The sequence below is a fragment of the Odontomachus brunneus genome, unplaced genomic scaffold (assembly GCF_010583005.1).
Source record: "Odontomachus brunneus isolate Ranch 3 - 2012 unplaced genomic scaffold, Obru_v1 Obru_scaffold_226, whole genome shotgun sequence".
NCBI classification, from domain to species: domain Eukaryota; kingdom Metazoa; phylum Arthropoda; class Insecta; order Hymenoptera; family Formicidae; genus Odontomachus; species Odontomachus brunneus.
In genome coordinates, this window is record NW_022639676.1 from 404,581 (window position 1) to 420,514 (window position 15,934).

Genomic DNA, 15,934 nt, shown 5'->3' on the forward strand with positions numbered 1-15,934 from the left:
TTAAGCGTCTTCTACAATGGCAGTAAGAGTAATAGTAAGAAATAAGCAGTAAGAAAATGGACCAATTCCATTCTCACGATTCAAGAATAATCGATTATAATTGGTTCATTTTCTTACTGCTTATTTCTTACTAGTACTCCTATTGCCATTGTAGAAGACGCTTTAGACTAGTGGCACACAAAAAAACTTAAGCAGTAAAACGTAAGCAGTAAGCAAATTGACCAGTCATTGATTCTTCTTACGGTCCAAGAATCAACGACTGTGATTGGGCAATTTGCTTACCGCTTAAGTTTCTCTGTGTGCTATGGCCCTTAAGCAATTGGAAGCACCCTCTGAGTGGCAGTGAATTTTGGAAGGCAGCCAATGAAAAAGAACAAACCTTTTATGTCACGGTTCTCCGCAAGAGGTCTCTATCATATCTTTTGGAGACCTTTAAATCCGATTTATCAGAGTCGCCGTTCTGCGTCATTTATGCGCTTGGGTTTGCAATTGTATTTCTTAAGGATGTATATATTCCGCATCTAAATGTGCTCGAGAACGAATTATGGCATTCTCTCTTATCAGAGCTAAGACACTAGCACACAGCAACTTGCACTTACGTTTTTTCGCTAACGTATCAACCATGAAGGTAATCGCAGGAATTTGTTCGCATTTTCCTTTATTGCTTAATTCAAGACGTTTGCTTTATGAAATGACGAAATACAAAATTTTCGTCTAGTTTTTGGAAAAATTTAGCGTTACAACGAACATCGATGCAACTAATCTTAGTCTGTATCCGTGAACTTCCAAGAATGTAGTATGTTGACGTGATTTTGTTACAAGCGACAATTTTTTTTATTTGGCTATTGATTTTGCTGCAAATTATTGGGAATACTAATTTATTAGAAGTATTCTTATAGAATTTCTTTGTATGTGGACACGATTTTTGCTTTTTGCAGAAGGGATTAGTACTTGGAGTGTACGAGACAGACGACGAGAACAAAGTTGTACTTACTTCGACAGCAGCAAAATATAATGAGCTTGTTAAAGGCCAACTGTGGAAATACATCTTGCTGTAAGTTATTTTTGCCGCTACTATTTATTACCATTATTTGACAATATTTTTGTGTTTCTGTGTGATTTTAGAGATTACATTATTACAGTATGTGTTAATTTCTAACAATGTCCCTTTTGTGCACTGTTGTAGAATGTACGAGGACAAAAGTTTACCTAGATTTAAATAAAAATTCAAAATTGGAGAATCATTTTTTTTCTTGTATCAAACTCTTTCTACTGTCAATAAAATTGATTTATATTCTTTTGAATATCTGCTGGCTATAAAGGTTCTTACATACAAATATTTTGTTAAAAAACTAAAGTACTGCTAAATACTATGTTTACTTTTACAAGATATAATTGGTAGTAGAATTTTCAATGCATAGGCAATATGAATTTACTTACAAGATGTTTAGATACTAACAAAATATTATATTTATACAAAAATCTAATAATATTTATTACATATGTGCTCTTTTTGGATATAGCTTGTTTAATAAGTGTATACATAAAGATGTAGAACTACTAGAGCCTACTACAGTCTACTTGGTATCGCACTTTGTTATTCTTTCACTTTTATTTCGTTACTATACAATAATATAATAATATATGTTTATTAAATATTTTATTCATATTTCCAGCCTGAAACAATTGTTATAATGCTGCCTGAGCTTTGTCTGACATATTCAAAAGTGCTTTCCCTTTGTTATTTTAAAATTCTCACATAAAGTATTTTCTGTTAGTGAAAATTTTGAATTTTCGAGCGATAGTTTGTGCCTTATACGAGCTCACTGGCATTATTTTGATTGTTTCAGGAGTGACTAGACTGAGAGACGGTATTATACACATGATATGAAGCGCAACTTGCTCCGCACAAGGATTTCCTAGAAACACGCTGCGCTTTATAAATGAAAATATAATACTGCCTGTTTTATTCTTTTCCTCGCTTGATGATTCGAATGCGCCTATTAGGAATATTTCTGTACGTAAATCGAAGGCGCTGCGGGACTTTTCTTTTGACTTAATCATTGCTGCTTCAAGAAACTAACGGAAATCGAGTAAAATAGTAATGTCGACTCTTGGCGACGGTAATATGGGGAATGATAGCAGCGCAGGGAGCAGCGGTGGATTAGGCGAAGGTAGCGGTAAAACGAGTAAACAACCGGCGAACGTGTTGCAAAGGATAACAGGGATATTAGAAGATAAGAGCAACGATTATTTGTGCCCAATTTGTTTCGACCTTATCGACGAGGCACATATCACGCGTTGTGGACACACATTTTGTTACAGTTGTATCGTGAAGTCCTTAGAAACCAAAGATCGTTGTCCAAAATGTAGTTTCACGTTGAGCCAACAGGATATTTTTCCGAATTTCTTGTTACATGAACTAATATTAAAATATAAAATGAGGACTAAGGGTCTCGCACAGATAGGTTCTTACGCGACAGATAGTAGACGCAGATCAGCAGGCACTGATTCGTTGTCGTCTGCGTGTGACGGTTTGAGAAACATCGTGGCTGCGGAAAGCGCTAATCTCACTCTACCCGACGTGAATGTGATGTTGGAAGTATTGACTCAACGGAAGCATTTGCTCGAAGCAGAGACTTGTACAGCGCAGAATAAACTGCTGCACGAATTTTTGAAACACCTGCTGCAACAGAAAGAGGAACAGAAAAATCAGTTACAGAAGGAGGTAGCGTTAATCAAGAAAGACATGGCGGAAGTGGAAAATATTTTGAAAGATGTTCAGAGCAAATGTCCGCGAGTGGAGGATCTGAAGAAAATCAGTGAGCACGAGACAGCGCAGGTTTCCGCTATTAGGAAAGAGATGCTCGGCCTTATAGATATAATAGACTCAAATATGGTAAAACCTAGCGATAAAGCAACTGGCATGACCGATATTTTCTTCACAAATCATCCGGGCGGATCTGCTCAGAGACAGAGCGAATTTTCCGGTGGCTCAACCTTAGCCATACGTCGAAAGAGATTGCACGCACATTTTGACGATTTTGTGCAATGCTATTTCGATTCGCGCGGTAAAGAGTTACTGCTTGGTCAGAAGTCGCAGTCGTTACAAAGTGAAACGCAACAGCACGGCGGTGTGCATAGCACGAGCTCTGGTTTGGATGTGTTCCGTGAAAATCTGGTTAAATTCTCGCGGTATAATTCGCTGCGATCATTGGCTACACTCAACTATTCGTCGGATATCTTCAATAATTCTACCATCGTATCTAGTATCGAATTTGATAAGGATAACGAGTTTTTCGCGATTGCTGGTGTTACAAAACGCATCAAAGTATTCGATTATGGAGCTGTTATACGAGACACTGTAGACATTCACTATCCGTGTGTCGAAATGGTCTCGAGTTCAAAGATCTCGTGTGTCTCCTGGAATTCTTTTCATAAGGGGATGTTAGCCTCTTCAGATTATGAGGGTACGGTGACTGTGTGGGACGCCACAACGGGTCAACGTACAAAGGCATTTCAAGAACATGAAAAGCGATGCTGGTCTGTGGACTTCAACGATGTAGATACGAGATTAATTGCATCTGGTTCCGATGATGCTCGTGTCAAATTATGGGCACTGAATACGGATTACTCCGTAGCGTCATTAGAAGCAAAAGCCAATGTTTGTTGTGTCAAGTTCAATCCGCGTAGTTCGTGTCACCTGGCCTTTGGTTCTGCAGACCACTGCGTGCATTATTACGATTTGCGTAACATGAAAGAAGCGTTATGTATATTCAAGGGTCATCGTAAGGCCGTATCTTATGTTAAATTTATCAACAAAGAGGAGATCGTGTCTGCTAGCACAGATTCGCAATTGAAAATGTGGAATATTAACAATCCACTTTGCCTGCGTTCCTTCGTGGGACACGTTAATGAGAAAAACTTTGTTGGCCTTGCCACCGATGGTGATTATGTCGCTTGCGGGTCTGAAAATAATGCACTGTATGTGTATTATAAAGGTTTGACGAAGCAACTGTTTTCGTACAAATTCGATGCAGTGCGAAGCATACTGGAGTTACAGGACAGAAGAGAGGAGGATTTGAACGAATTCGTGTCCGCAGTCTGCTGGAGACAGATGTCCAATGTTGTGGTAGCCGCTAATTCCCAGGGAATTATTAAAATTTTAGAACTTGTTTGAGACAATTAGGAAGAACTGGTCGAGCAGGTGGCTAAATGAAATACTACTAATTTAAATTAAAAAGGGTTTAAATGACAAGAGGATAAGAAATTAACAAATGAACAATTTAATGTGTGCGTGAAGTGTTACTTATACGAAATTAAAGAATTTAATTTAATTAGAATTAATAATTTAACTGAAAGAACTCAGCAAATATGGTGACATCAAATGACGTATTAATAACGTTAGGGACGTTATTAATATATCATTAATATGTCATTTTACATTATCCTACTACTTTGAGAAAGTTCAGCTTTGACTTTCGGCTTGATTTGATGATATCTAAAGCACTGTATATAATACATCATAGGCGGTTAACGCGAAAATAACGTATTATTTTCGATAAGGTATTATATTCTTTTGATATTTTTGTTTCTTGTTTTATTTCTTTTTCCCTATTTTATATTCTTAGATCCTTTTTATTTTCTGATATTGAAATTTTACGATAATGCAAGGATAAGTAACAATGAAAAACAATTGAATCATTCTAAATAACATGACATTTAATTCTAATGATTTATAGAAAGAATTTCTAATGCAATGAAATTTAAACTGTCAGGCTGAGTGGTATAAATATCATATCTTGACAGTCAGGATAGTAATGCGACATTAAAAATGAATATTATGCAGATGATGATCTTTGATTGATCTATGCTCAATATACTGCGGAGCACAAATATTTTCGCTATGTACTGTATGCTGTATATAAGTGTGAAAAAGAAAGTAGAAGGTATTAGTATTATTACTTATTATGTTTTCATATTTTCAATATATTTTTTAATTTGATTTAATTTTAATATTCGAAATATTGACTGAATCGTAATATGTAATTAACGTTTTGCATTACACAGAAAATGATTTTTTTGAATTCAGTTCAATTTTGAATTCATTATTTATTTAATTAAAATAACAATGTTATATCAAATGTTATTTTGTTTAAATACAATGTTATTGTTTTATTACATTAAACCAAATATTGTTTGACGCAAAAGGAAACACTATTATTTGAAGAATATAAAGTTTGCTTTTCAACTAAAAAACTAAATATTATTTGATCATGTTCAAAATTTTACTTCGTAGGATTAAATAATATTATTTGATTGAAAACAAAATTGTTTTATACATTTAATTTCTAGTCTAATTTATTGTTCGAATTAGCTAGTATGTGTGATTAAAAATTTAAGAGCAATCATGGTGTTACTGGTTCATTAATATATGAAATCACGTAGGGAGAGGATACATATAATGAAGTAATAAAAAGAGACCGTCAGTCTCGCAAGAGAAATGGAATTTGAAATTTTTTAAAAATTATGTAAACTAAGTATTGATTACTCTGATTTTTTAAATAAAATGAGAAAATTGAGTGAATAGTTTTTTGAAACAATAAATTATTTGGATTAAAGTATAAAATTATTTGAGAGGCCATATAATCATATTTGTTTTATTTATTTTGGTCTAATAAATAAATTCACTTAAATTTAGCAAAATTGATTAAATCCAAAAAAATCGTTTTTTCTGTGTAATAGCAATTACACAAGATGTTTGTGCATACGATAATTTAAAAATTAAGGCAATTTTATACTCGATTATTAATTCTTAATACTTGTTCCCCAAACATGCCACAGCAACACGGTTATTAAACTATGTTTTATGCAGATGTATATTTTTAGGTGTGCCGGACATGAAAATAAAATGCGTTCGAGTAAGTGATACCTATAAATATTTATAAGAGAATGTGCGATTCTATATACATTTCTTATACACAAAACGATAGTTATATGTACATATGATAGTATGTGTGATGTATGTGAGTGAATACTAAAGTTTTTCTAATAGTGCTTTTTCAAACGTTATGTATCTGTTCTCGATAGCGACCTTTGAATTGAGGATAATATAATTGCGTGATAACGCTAAATTTTCTTTAGCGTTTATTAAATACGGAGTTGCTGTTTAAATTTTTGTAAAATTTCAGTTTTCATAAAGTGTAAAGTTACATAACTTTTTATTGGCATCTTCTATAGTAAGTTACTGATATGAAATTTTCAACTTGAGAAGTGATTTCTCAATATCATGACTTTACATGATTTTATAAAAAAAAGCTTGATAAAGTGCAATCAGTATCTTGTGAATAAATATTTTCTCGCGACGATAACAGTATCTACAGATAGCGCATATTTTGGTTGAGTACTTTGATACGTAACTCAACGTTTTATTACTGTACATCAAAACTTTATTATAAAATAGTAACTATTGTAGAAATACTTTAACTTTATTATGTACGAACGAGATGATTATAAAAGGAGATTGAGATATTCATTACATGTTATTCATTCTATAAGCAATACAAAGTTTATTAATCTGTACGTGTATGTACGTTCGCGTACATGCACGAATTCTAACGTGCCAAAATGTACAAAAGGCAAATGCAAAAATGAATATTATGGTAAATATATTATTCGCATAGATTTTTGTAGCGGGAAAATAGTAAAAAAGAAGTACATTTTATCTTCTTTTATACATTTGTGTCAAGTTTTTGTCATAAATATTAATTAGAAACGTAATTTTTTATTATTATTAAAAGAAATTAGTTAAATGTAAGTATACATCCATTGTATAATTATGTCAACTAAAACTCCATAACAAAATCGTATTATTCTATTATAGTATGTATAATATATATAGAGGAAGTTAATATTAAAATTTCTAAACATATTGTATTGTACTGTATATTAAATCACTACTAAATAGATTGTAACATATTCACAAATTTAACTTGTTAGTGGAAACTGAATGTGGAACAGCTATCTGTAATGTATTGACGCCGGTACAAAGCGAATTCTACTGTAGATTAGAAAACAACAGTTGTGAATGTCACAGTTGTGAGTTAATGTGTAGTTCACGAAGAGAATAATTGTAAATGTAGTCATGTATGAGATGTAACTGGATGGAGAAAAATATTCTAGAATAAAGAATAGTATATTTTTAGAATGTATTTTGAAATTGCGAATTATCATAATATGTGTAATGAATGTTAAGAAAAGGAAAAGAAATGCCTAGATTCTATTACAATTAATAAATTCACGATTTTGTGTCTGCGAATCTGTCTTTTAAATGTATTACTATTGCATGCATCTCCTCATTAAAGTAAACTAATTATTGCAACCAGATTTTTTCACTAATTTTAAATCACAGAGCAGGTCCAAAGATTCCTAAAGGCCAGGCCAGGGTGTTTTGGGGTTTGGATGAAACAGATTATAGCGGAATCGCGGTAGTTGGTCTAGGAAAGCAAGGTCTTGGTATTAACAAAAATGAAGAAATTCACGAAGGAAAAGAGAACGTGCGTGCTGCTGCAGCAGGTAAATCTTATTAATCAAGATATTGTGGTAAAAATATTCTATGTTAGTCAAGTCTTTTTTCAGATTATATTTTAAATTCGACATTAGATTTGAATATTTTTGATGTTTACATCTTGACACACAAGAAATTTATAAAAAAAAGCACTAATTTGTCTTTCAACGCGTTACAAAATTCAAATATAATTATAATTAACTATAATATGTATGATACTTATAATTCTATTAATTATAAAATGATTCATTGTATGTTTTATTATAGAATATTATTATTCTAGCGGGTTGCCGTGCTTTAGATGACGTTGATATAAAAGACATCAAATTAGAGACATTAGGTGATGCAGAAGCTGCTGCCGAGGGAGCTGGTCTTTGTACATGGCTTTATCAAGGATATAAAAATGAAGAGAAAAAGAAAAAGTTACCAAAAATCTCTTTATACGGAGAGGAAGGAAAGTGAGTATCTTCTTTGTATTCTTATCTGACTAAAGCGCGAAAATGGCTATACGAAATTAAATCAATTATTTTGAAGGATGGAATGGCAAGTGGGTATTATCAAAGCCCAGGCACAGAATTGGGCTCGTGAACTTGCGGATACACCCGCAAACCTAATGACACCCACGATATTCTCACAACGAGTCTCAGAAGTACTAACGTATCTCGGGGTCGACGTCCAAGTACATGATAAAAGCTGGGCCGAGCAGAAAAAAATGGGTTCATTCCTCAGTGTTGCGCGAGGAAGCTGCGAATCACCCAAATTTCTCGAGATCAGCTATAAGGGTGCTGAGAACCCGAACGAGGCTCCGGTGACATTTGTTGGTAAAGGAGTCACTTTCGATGCTGGTGGTATTAGTCTTAAAGTAAGTCTCTTTGCTTTTAATAAAATATTAAAAAAGAAAAAAACTTGAGTAAAAGATCACTTATAGCCACCATCAGAGATGGATGAAATGCGCGCCGACATGAGCGGTGCTGCTTGCGTAGTCGCCACTATTCGAGCTGCAGCAGAGCTGAAACTGAAGAGAAACATTGTCGGATTGATACCACTCACGGAAAATCTACCGTCAGGACATGCAACGAAGCCGGGCGATCTGGTGCAAGCGATGAATGGTAAAACTATCATCGTGGATAATACAGACGCAGAAGGCAGATTGATTCTCGCTGACGCGCTTTGTTACGCTCAAGAGTTTAATCCAAGGTACATGCAGCTCAGATTAATATAATATAGTGATTAAGTTCTTAAGTATACGTCATGACCATGTTAGATCATGATATTAGAAACAGAGAAATGACACACTGAAAATTTTTATATACTATTTTCGAGTAAAAAGACATTTGAATAAAAATTTCAAATCACTTGAGTAAAATCCTTTAATTTATATTTGTAAAATGCTTTAAAAATGATTTTTTTTCCTTGACAATCAATAAATAACTATAAAATTAACATGATAAAATTATAAAAAATGGTAAGGTATATTAAAGAAGAAGGTTGTATATTACTTTAACTTTATGGCTATTTATTAATTGTCAAGAGAAAATAATTTTCGGAGCATTTTATGTATGCTCAAGCGATTTGAGAGGTCTTCTCTCGTTAAAAAAATTTTATTTAAAAATAGTACGTAAAAAATTTTTTGGATTAACATTTTCTCGTTTTTGGCATGGATTAAAAGTTCCGCGGTACGATACCAATCTTAAGAAATAATATTGTATATCGATATAATATAATTTCGTAGTTTACATTTTTTTCTATTTGGTTGCACAGAATGCTTTTACAAAGTAAAAGTATAAATGTCAATATATGAAAAAACACTAAATATTGTATCAAAATTTTAGAAATTATTTTTATTTACATTTTATTTTGTTTTTAATATAATGTTTGGTGTTTTTCTATGCATTGACATTTGTACATTTGTATACTCTGTAAAAATATTTGCAATAACCAAATATAAAAACTCAAAACTACGAAACTGCATTATGTCGGTAGCATCTTCTTAAGGCTTTTGTTTTTACAATTATATTGATTTATGTTCAAAAACGAAAGAATACATTCTAAAATTCTTACAAAATATGTTGAAATAAAATGATATCCGTAAAATAATACTTGCAATTGAGCAGATCTGTAAAATAGTCCGAACACTTTCCTTTTGAATATAAATAAAACAAGGAAAGGCATTTAAGAGCCTAAGCACAGATTAAATAGTGCAATAGACATTGGCACAAATATAATTAAACGTTTCGACTCTTTTTGGGTCCTCTTCAGTAAACTAATATAAAAAACTAAAAAGCTCGCCAGTCAGAAAACAATAATGGTCAGTCGAAAGTCATTGGATTAAAAAAAAATGCACGCTCATGAGTTGATCGCTCGCAGAAAACATTGGATAAGATTTTGGCCCAAACATTTAATTTAAATTCTCCTCCCGACACGTCAACGCAGTGAATCATTAGTGCCATCATCGTTTATAAAGACGATGTGGAACAGGCTAGTGGATCAAGTTAATCTCGTAGATGAAGCCATAACCGAATTCTTTTAAACGATCCTGTTTTTGGATCCACCGAAAGTTGCGCTAATGTGTGAGACGCGACTCTGAGAAGTCGCTTAGAGGACAAGATAAGATGCAGAGATTGATTGATTCAAAAATTGTGCTGACGTAATTTTATTAGGCGTGTTAGTAATATACCACAAATTATAGATTAATTTCTGGCCATACTCAGACGTGCGGATATCTGGACAATCGTATGGTATCCTTTAGACGCGACGGAAATCTTCTGTTTGTCGGAAATTTTGACATAGGATACGTCTCAATGTTTCATTGTAGCACTTTTCAAATTTTCAAAATAACAGTTCAACAAAATCGACTAATTTGAGTTTGTACCGATCTAGATCGCGGCAAATTCTTAGGTACAATTTTTGTTTAGATCACGCTCGCGAAGAGAGCTCGTATGTACCTGCAGGTACGCGGAACGAGCGACCAAATAGTGTACGAACAGAAAAGAGCGATTTCAGGAAACTAATTTCGGAATACGAGTTATCGCTTCGCTACTGCTTCTGCTTTCAATCGTGAATTTTGGATTCATATATAATTATAATTTCTCAGACGGCACGCGGTGATTAGTCGCGAACTCAATGGATGAGAATTTCGCGACGATCATCGCGTGTTTTGATATTTATTGCTTATTGTGTGCAAGGAACATCTGGTGTTGCCTTCCAAGAATTATGATTTAAAATTGTAAGTATTATACACTAAATTCCGCGTATCGCTCTCCAATTCACGAATTTGTGATTTGAATTCTCGGTAAGCGTTGTCTTAGAAGTTGAGACAACATGACATGTTGCCAGATATTTGTCGAAGAAATCAGTTCGGCTATAATCACACTCTAATCACATGCAAAGTGAGATCGAAACCTTTTTTAAATTTTCTAAAAGATTCTCGATAAAAATCTTCGGGAAGATATTTGTATAATTTTTTTTGCGAATTCTAAACAGACCATAAAATTAACGTAATAAGATCATGAAAAAACATAAATTAAAAAGTAGGTTGTATATTTTGTTAATTTCACGGTAATTTATTGATTATTAGAAGAAAAGAGAAATCCTTGGACTATTTTGTATGTCCGACTGTAAATATCATTTTGTGAACTTATCTTTTTATTTCAACGTATTTTGCAAAAATTTTAGTGTATTGCTTCTGACGTTATCAATCAAGAGTACTATAGCGAAGGAAAGAGAGCCTTAAAATGAATGAAACAACATTAGAATTGGAGTAATATAAAAGAATTTTGCGAATAAATCGAGTTTTTTAAAATAATTAATTAATTTTAAAATAATTAGCGAAATTTCGCTAATTAATTTTCTTATACTTTGACGGCCGCACATTTCGCGCACAGTTTCGTATGTACCGCCGGTGACCGCGCAGATTTTACCGTTTACCGCCGGCACTTCTCATGCAGTCTATTATAATGTATTCGCGATATCAGAGCGAGATCACGCCTATGTGACTCTGACTGATAACCACTGGGTCTGCGAAATCACATACGTGACAGCGATCGTCAAGGTGTTAATAAATAAAAATCGGAATGTAAATTATGTTCAATGTGTATATATATATCGTTGTACAATGTATTCGGCACAAGTTAACTTCGCCGATTGTTTATAGATTTTATAAATTGAACCTTTCAACTAAATAGATTTATCTTGGACATTGCTACATTGACCGGTGCTATAAGAGTAACGTTGTCAACTGCTGCGACTGGAGTGTTCACCAATGACAGTGATCTTTACGAAACTTTAAGAAATGCCGGCACGATAACCGGTGATAGAGTATGGAGACTTCCTCTGTGGCAACATTTCACCGACGAAGTAACGAGTAAGAGATATTTTTCAATCGTCGACCATTCATGTTTCTTGATTCTTTCCAATAATAATATACTTATGAATAAAATCATTACTTTTCTTCCCAGCAAAATATTTAATCTTTTCTTATGGATCTCCATTTGTTTAAACTTAATGTGATGCTGGAATCTTTTATTATATTATCAAATAAATATCATTTCTATTCTGCAAGTCATTTTTCGTATTAGTTGCACGAAGTTACAAAAGCTTTTAAAAAATAAAATGCGTTAATGAGTAGAATAAAGAATAAACTTATGAAGAGAACAAAAAGTATTCTTAGTTTTATCGGTTTTTTCTGGCTTAGTATGGTTTAAAAAATTTATTGTTTATTTGAAAAAATATACTTCTGAATCTTTCGAGTAAAGTTCTTAAGTTTATAATAAAAGAACAATTTATATAAAAACTTTTATATATGAGCAATTAATGCGAGAAATGTGGCAACATTTTTAAGTCGAATTTTAGAGTACCTCATATTCAATAAGAGAAATTGTTTTTTAGCAATCCTTAACCTTTAGGCTGCCGGCATTTTTTCATTAAAAGTTTTTTCTTCCTCAAAAATTTTTCTATATAAGTAATATACACATGGCACAAAATTTTGAGATTTGTGCAAAACCACAAAAGTAGCTTTCCCGACAGTCTAAAGGTTAAAAGATCTATTTTCCTATTGAATAATAGAAATATTCTTATATCTTTCATCTAAATAAAATTATTACAATCTTTCTTCTATTGACGATGTTTGTATATGTTTTCCACGTAGCATGGCGAATAACAATATAAGATAGGACAATAGACCAATTAGATAAATGCCATACATCACGTTCTTTTCTTTTTTATTAATATAACGATTTTAGCTAACATCTTTAATTCCATCGTTAAATAGAAATGTTTTTCATTAAAATTTGACAGCTACCTTGGTTTTTTTTTATTACCATGAATCTCACAAGTAATGTTTGCTTTCCGCCACAGTTTTTTTCTTTTTTCTATTTTAAAGATGAAAAGTATATATGTTCGGTCCCACCAATGTCCTCAAATGTCGATTGGTTTTTAATCTGAGTTAAGTCTTTGAAGACAATTTAAATTTAGGTTAAGATTTAATCGACATTGGTGGAACCAAACAATAGTGATGTAGATGTGTTTTATCAGGCTCCATTTATAATGATGGAATAAAAATGTAATTGTCAATAACTAAAATGTTATAAATCAATAATAATTAATAATCAATAAATTAATAATAAGGAAGTTAAACACGTTTGAAACATAAAAAAAATTCATTTAAGAACAAAACTCAAATCAATATTATTGTTATTTATATGCGATCTGACAAATTGTTACAAACTTCTAATTTATCTATTTCATATCCTTATATGATTATCTAAATTATTTTATAATTCTAAATTATTTCATAAATCTAAATTATTTCATAATTATTTCAATAATCAGCAAGTTTGATTCTTTCTTAGTTTATCTAATAATTATAATTATTTACACAATTGTTATTACTAAAAAATTATGATATCTGTCAGTAAATAATTATAATGATTACAAACTTGTTTTTCACGCCATGCTAATTTTCAGAAAAAGTCAAAGGTGCCGACATAAACAATATTGCTAAAAGCAAGGGCGGTGGTTCTTGTACTGCTGCTGCCTTCTTGAGGGAGTTCGTCGGCAACGGCATTCCATGGATGCATCTTGATATAGCAAGCGTCATGGGCCCCGCTCATGATGAATTACCATATATTCCAGCTGGAATGACCGGCCGCCCAACGCGTACACTTATACAATTTTTACACACATTGTGTTAAGGTCTGCTAAGATGACATAATTCACCGGTTTGTGTGTATGTGTGTGTGTGTGTGTGTATTATGTGTGCGTGAATCTTTTTAACAAAGAAAAATATGTATATAGATATACATATAATACGTGTAGAGGAATCGTGCCTAATGTAGAGATCATATTAAACAGTCTATAGATACGGCTTAGAATGGCAACATTTAACAATGATAATGTTAAATAACATGTTGATAAACATGTAAATGTTTGCTACGGTTTAGTAGTAGCGGCATTATAACGATTTGATAATAGGTATATAGTTAGATGGTAAGTCTCAGCTCGGTAATATTAATACTTATATCGATGGTTAACATTTATCTAATTGAATGTAGAATAATTAGTAACTTAAAATCTGAGTGAATAAGTCATGTGCCGCGCTGATTTTGCATAACTTTTCAATCAAATTATTTGAATTGTAAAAATAAACGTATTTGTTTTATTTTAGAACATATTTCCTACATTATTTCTTATCCATAATAACGAACTCTCCACAAAAAACCTAACAAAACCCTCCATAAAATATATATACCTAAATAAAAACGGTAAATATTCACTTTAGAAAAATCACCTCCGATGATCTTGATCTTGACATATATTTTAGAGATCACCTTGAGTAACCTTCAGAAGATTTTAGCCGTCGCTCGTTATTTGTTAAAAAGTCATTAACAAAAGAAGTTTTAGAAGTTGAATGTAATTTTTGCACACAGTGTACATGGAAATATGGTAAACAGTACACGTATATGCGCGGGGGAGGGGCTCCGCCCCTTCCCCTGCACCTCCTCCCCTATAAACTAACCCTAACCTAACCTATCTATTGAAATATGATAAATAGTACACGTATATGCGCAAACAGTATATGCATACTTTTTACTATGTTTCAGTAGGGCTACGTTCGGAAACGTCACTCGAGTACGGTCGAGTACTGGGAGTTCGGGATATTTTCTAGCTGACAGGAGCCCTTCTGCGTATGCGTGAGATGACGTAGCAGCTCGACGTAAGCAGTTTCCAATGACGGCGTTAGGCATGAGTAAAGGATTTTTAGGAAACATGCATAAAATACTCGGCCGTCTGTGTTGTTTGCCCGCGAGTGGTTAGGGTTAGGTTAAATGTAGTGAAATGTTACAATAATAAATTAGCATAATTAATATAGTTATAATAATTAATGTAGCTGTGTGTGTGAAAAAATGTGATAATATAATATGTATATACAGAGTGAGGAAAAAGTATGGAAATCCTGAAAAATCTCAAAAAATATAAGTTTTACAGAAAAATGTTTCAAATAAAAGTTATAGGATTTAAAAAGGTCTATTCAACAGTCTCATCAGTTTGACCCTGGCTGGCGTCGTTAAGGTGAAGTTAAAGTTACCTTGAATTTTTTTAATGGAACACCCTATTTTTTATTGCATGTTCTTATAGTGCTTCTCAATACCTTTTCAAAGCACTATAATTTTATTCATTTTAGGTCAGCCGTTTCAAAGTTATTGAGTATTTTACAGTAAGAAATAATAGATACCCGAAGACAAGATCAGAATATAATCCAGCTAACTAAGGCAAGATCGAAGAATGATCTAAATTCTTAGATCAACCTCCGATCTTTCCTTAGTTGGCCGGATCATATTCACTCTCAGCTGTTTTCACGGCTACTCACTCTCAGTTGTTTTCACGACTACACACTCTCAGCTGTTTTCACGACTACTCACTCTCATAGCGTGTTCGACTGGCCCTGGGTTAATCGCTCCGAGAGCGATTAATGACGTCATAAGTCTCTACTAGCCAATCATAAAGCTTATAAGTACTTGTTCGACCAATAAACTTAGGCTGATTAACCCAGAGCGGGTTAACCCAAAGCCAGTCGAACATGCTATTAGTTGTTTTCACGGCTACTCACTCTCAGTTGTTTTCACGGCTACTCACTCTCAGTTGTTTTCATGGCTACTCATTATTAGTTGATGTTAAAATGCTGCACCTTACTGAACGTTGGCTGGATCATCCTCCGATCTTGCCTTAGTTGGCTGGATCATCCTCTGATCTTGCCTTAGTTGGCTGGATCATCCTCCGATTTTGCCTTAGTTGGCTGGATTATCCTCCGATCTTGCCTTAGTTAGCTGGATCATCCTCCGATCTTGCCTTAGTTGGCTGGATCATCCT

At 33.1% G+C, this 15,934-nt stretch overlaps 1 protein-coding gene across 7 annotated transcripts in view; it reads left to right on the forward strand.

The window, feature by feature from the left end:
• LOC116852459 (E3 ubiquitin-protein ligase COP1-like) overlaps window positions 1–15,018 on the forward strand; it is a 16,458-nt gene extending 1,440 nt beyond the window's left edge. Inside the window, exons 1-9 of one of the 7 annotated variants that reach the window (XM_032832879.1) lie at window positions 458–628; window positions 939–1,054; window positions 7,412–7,575; window positions 7,851–8,025; window positions 8,102–8,429; window positions 8,496–8,764; window positions 11,752–11,930; window positions 13,532–13,759; window positions 14,668–15,018. In XM_032832879.1, the coding sequence (XP_032688770.1) occupies window positions 545–628; window positions 939–1,054; window positions 7,412–7,575; window positions 7,851–8,025; window positions 8,102–8,429; window positions 8,496–8,764; window positions 11,752–11,930; window positions 13,532–13,758 (1,542 nt within the window). In that variant the 5' untranslated portion in view covers window positions 458–544 and the 3' untranslated portion in view covers window position 13,759; window positions 14,668–15,018. Of the gene's footprint in view, window positions 1–457; window positions 629–938; window positions 1,055–1,850; window positions 4,950–5,889; window positions 7,319–7,411; window positions 7,576–7,834; window positions 8,026–8,101; window positions 8,430–8,495; window positions 8,765–11,751; window positions 11,931–13,531; window positions 14,236–14,667 lie in introns of those variants that run through there. The other 6 variants (XM_032832878.1, XM_032832877.1, XM_032832881.1 and 3 more) reach the window with 6 other exon arrangements.
• Window positions 15,019–15,934: the final 916 nt, after the last annotated feature.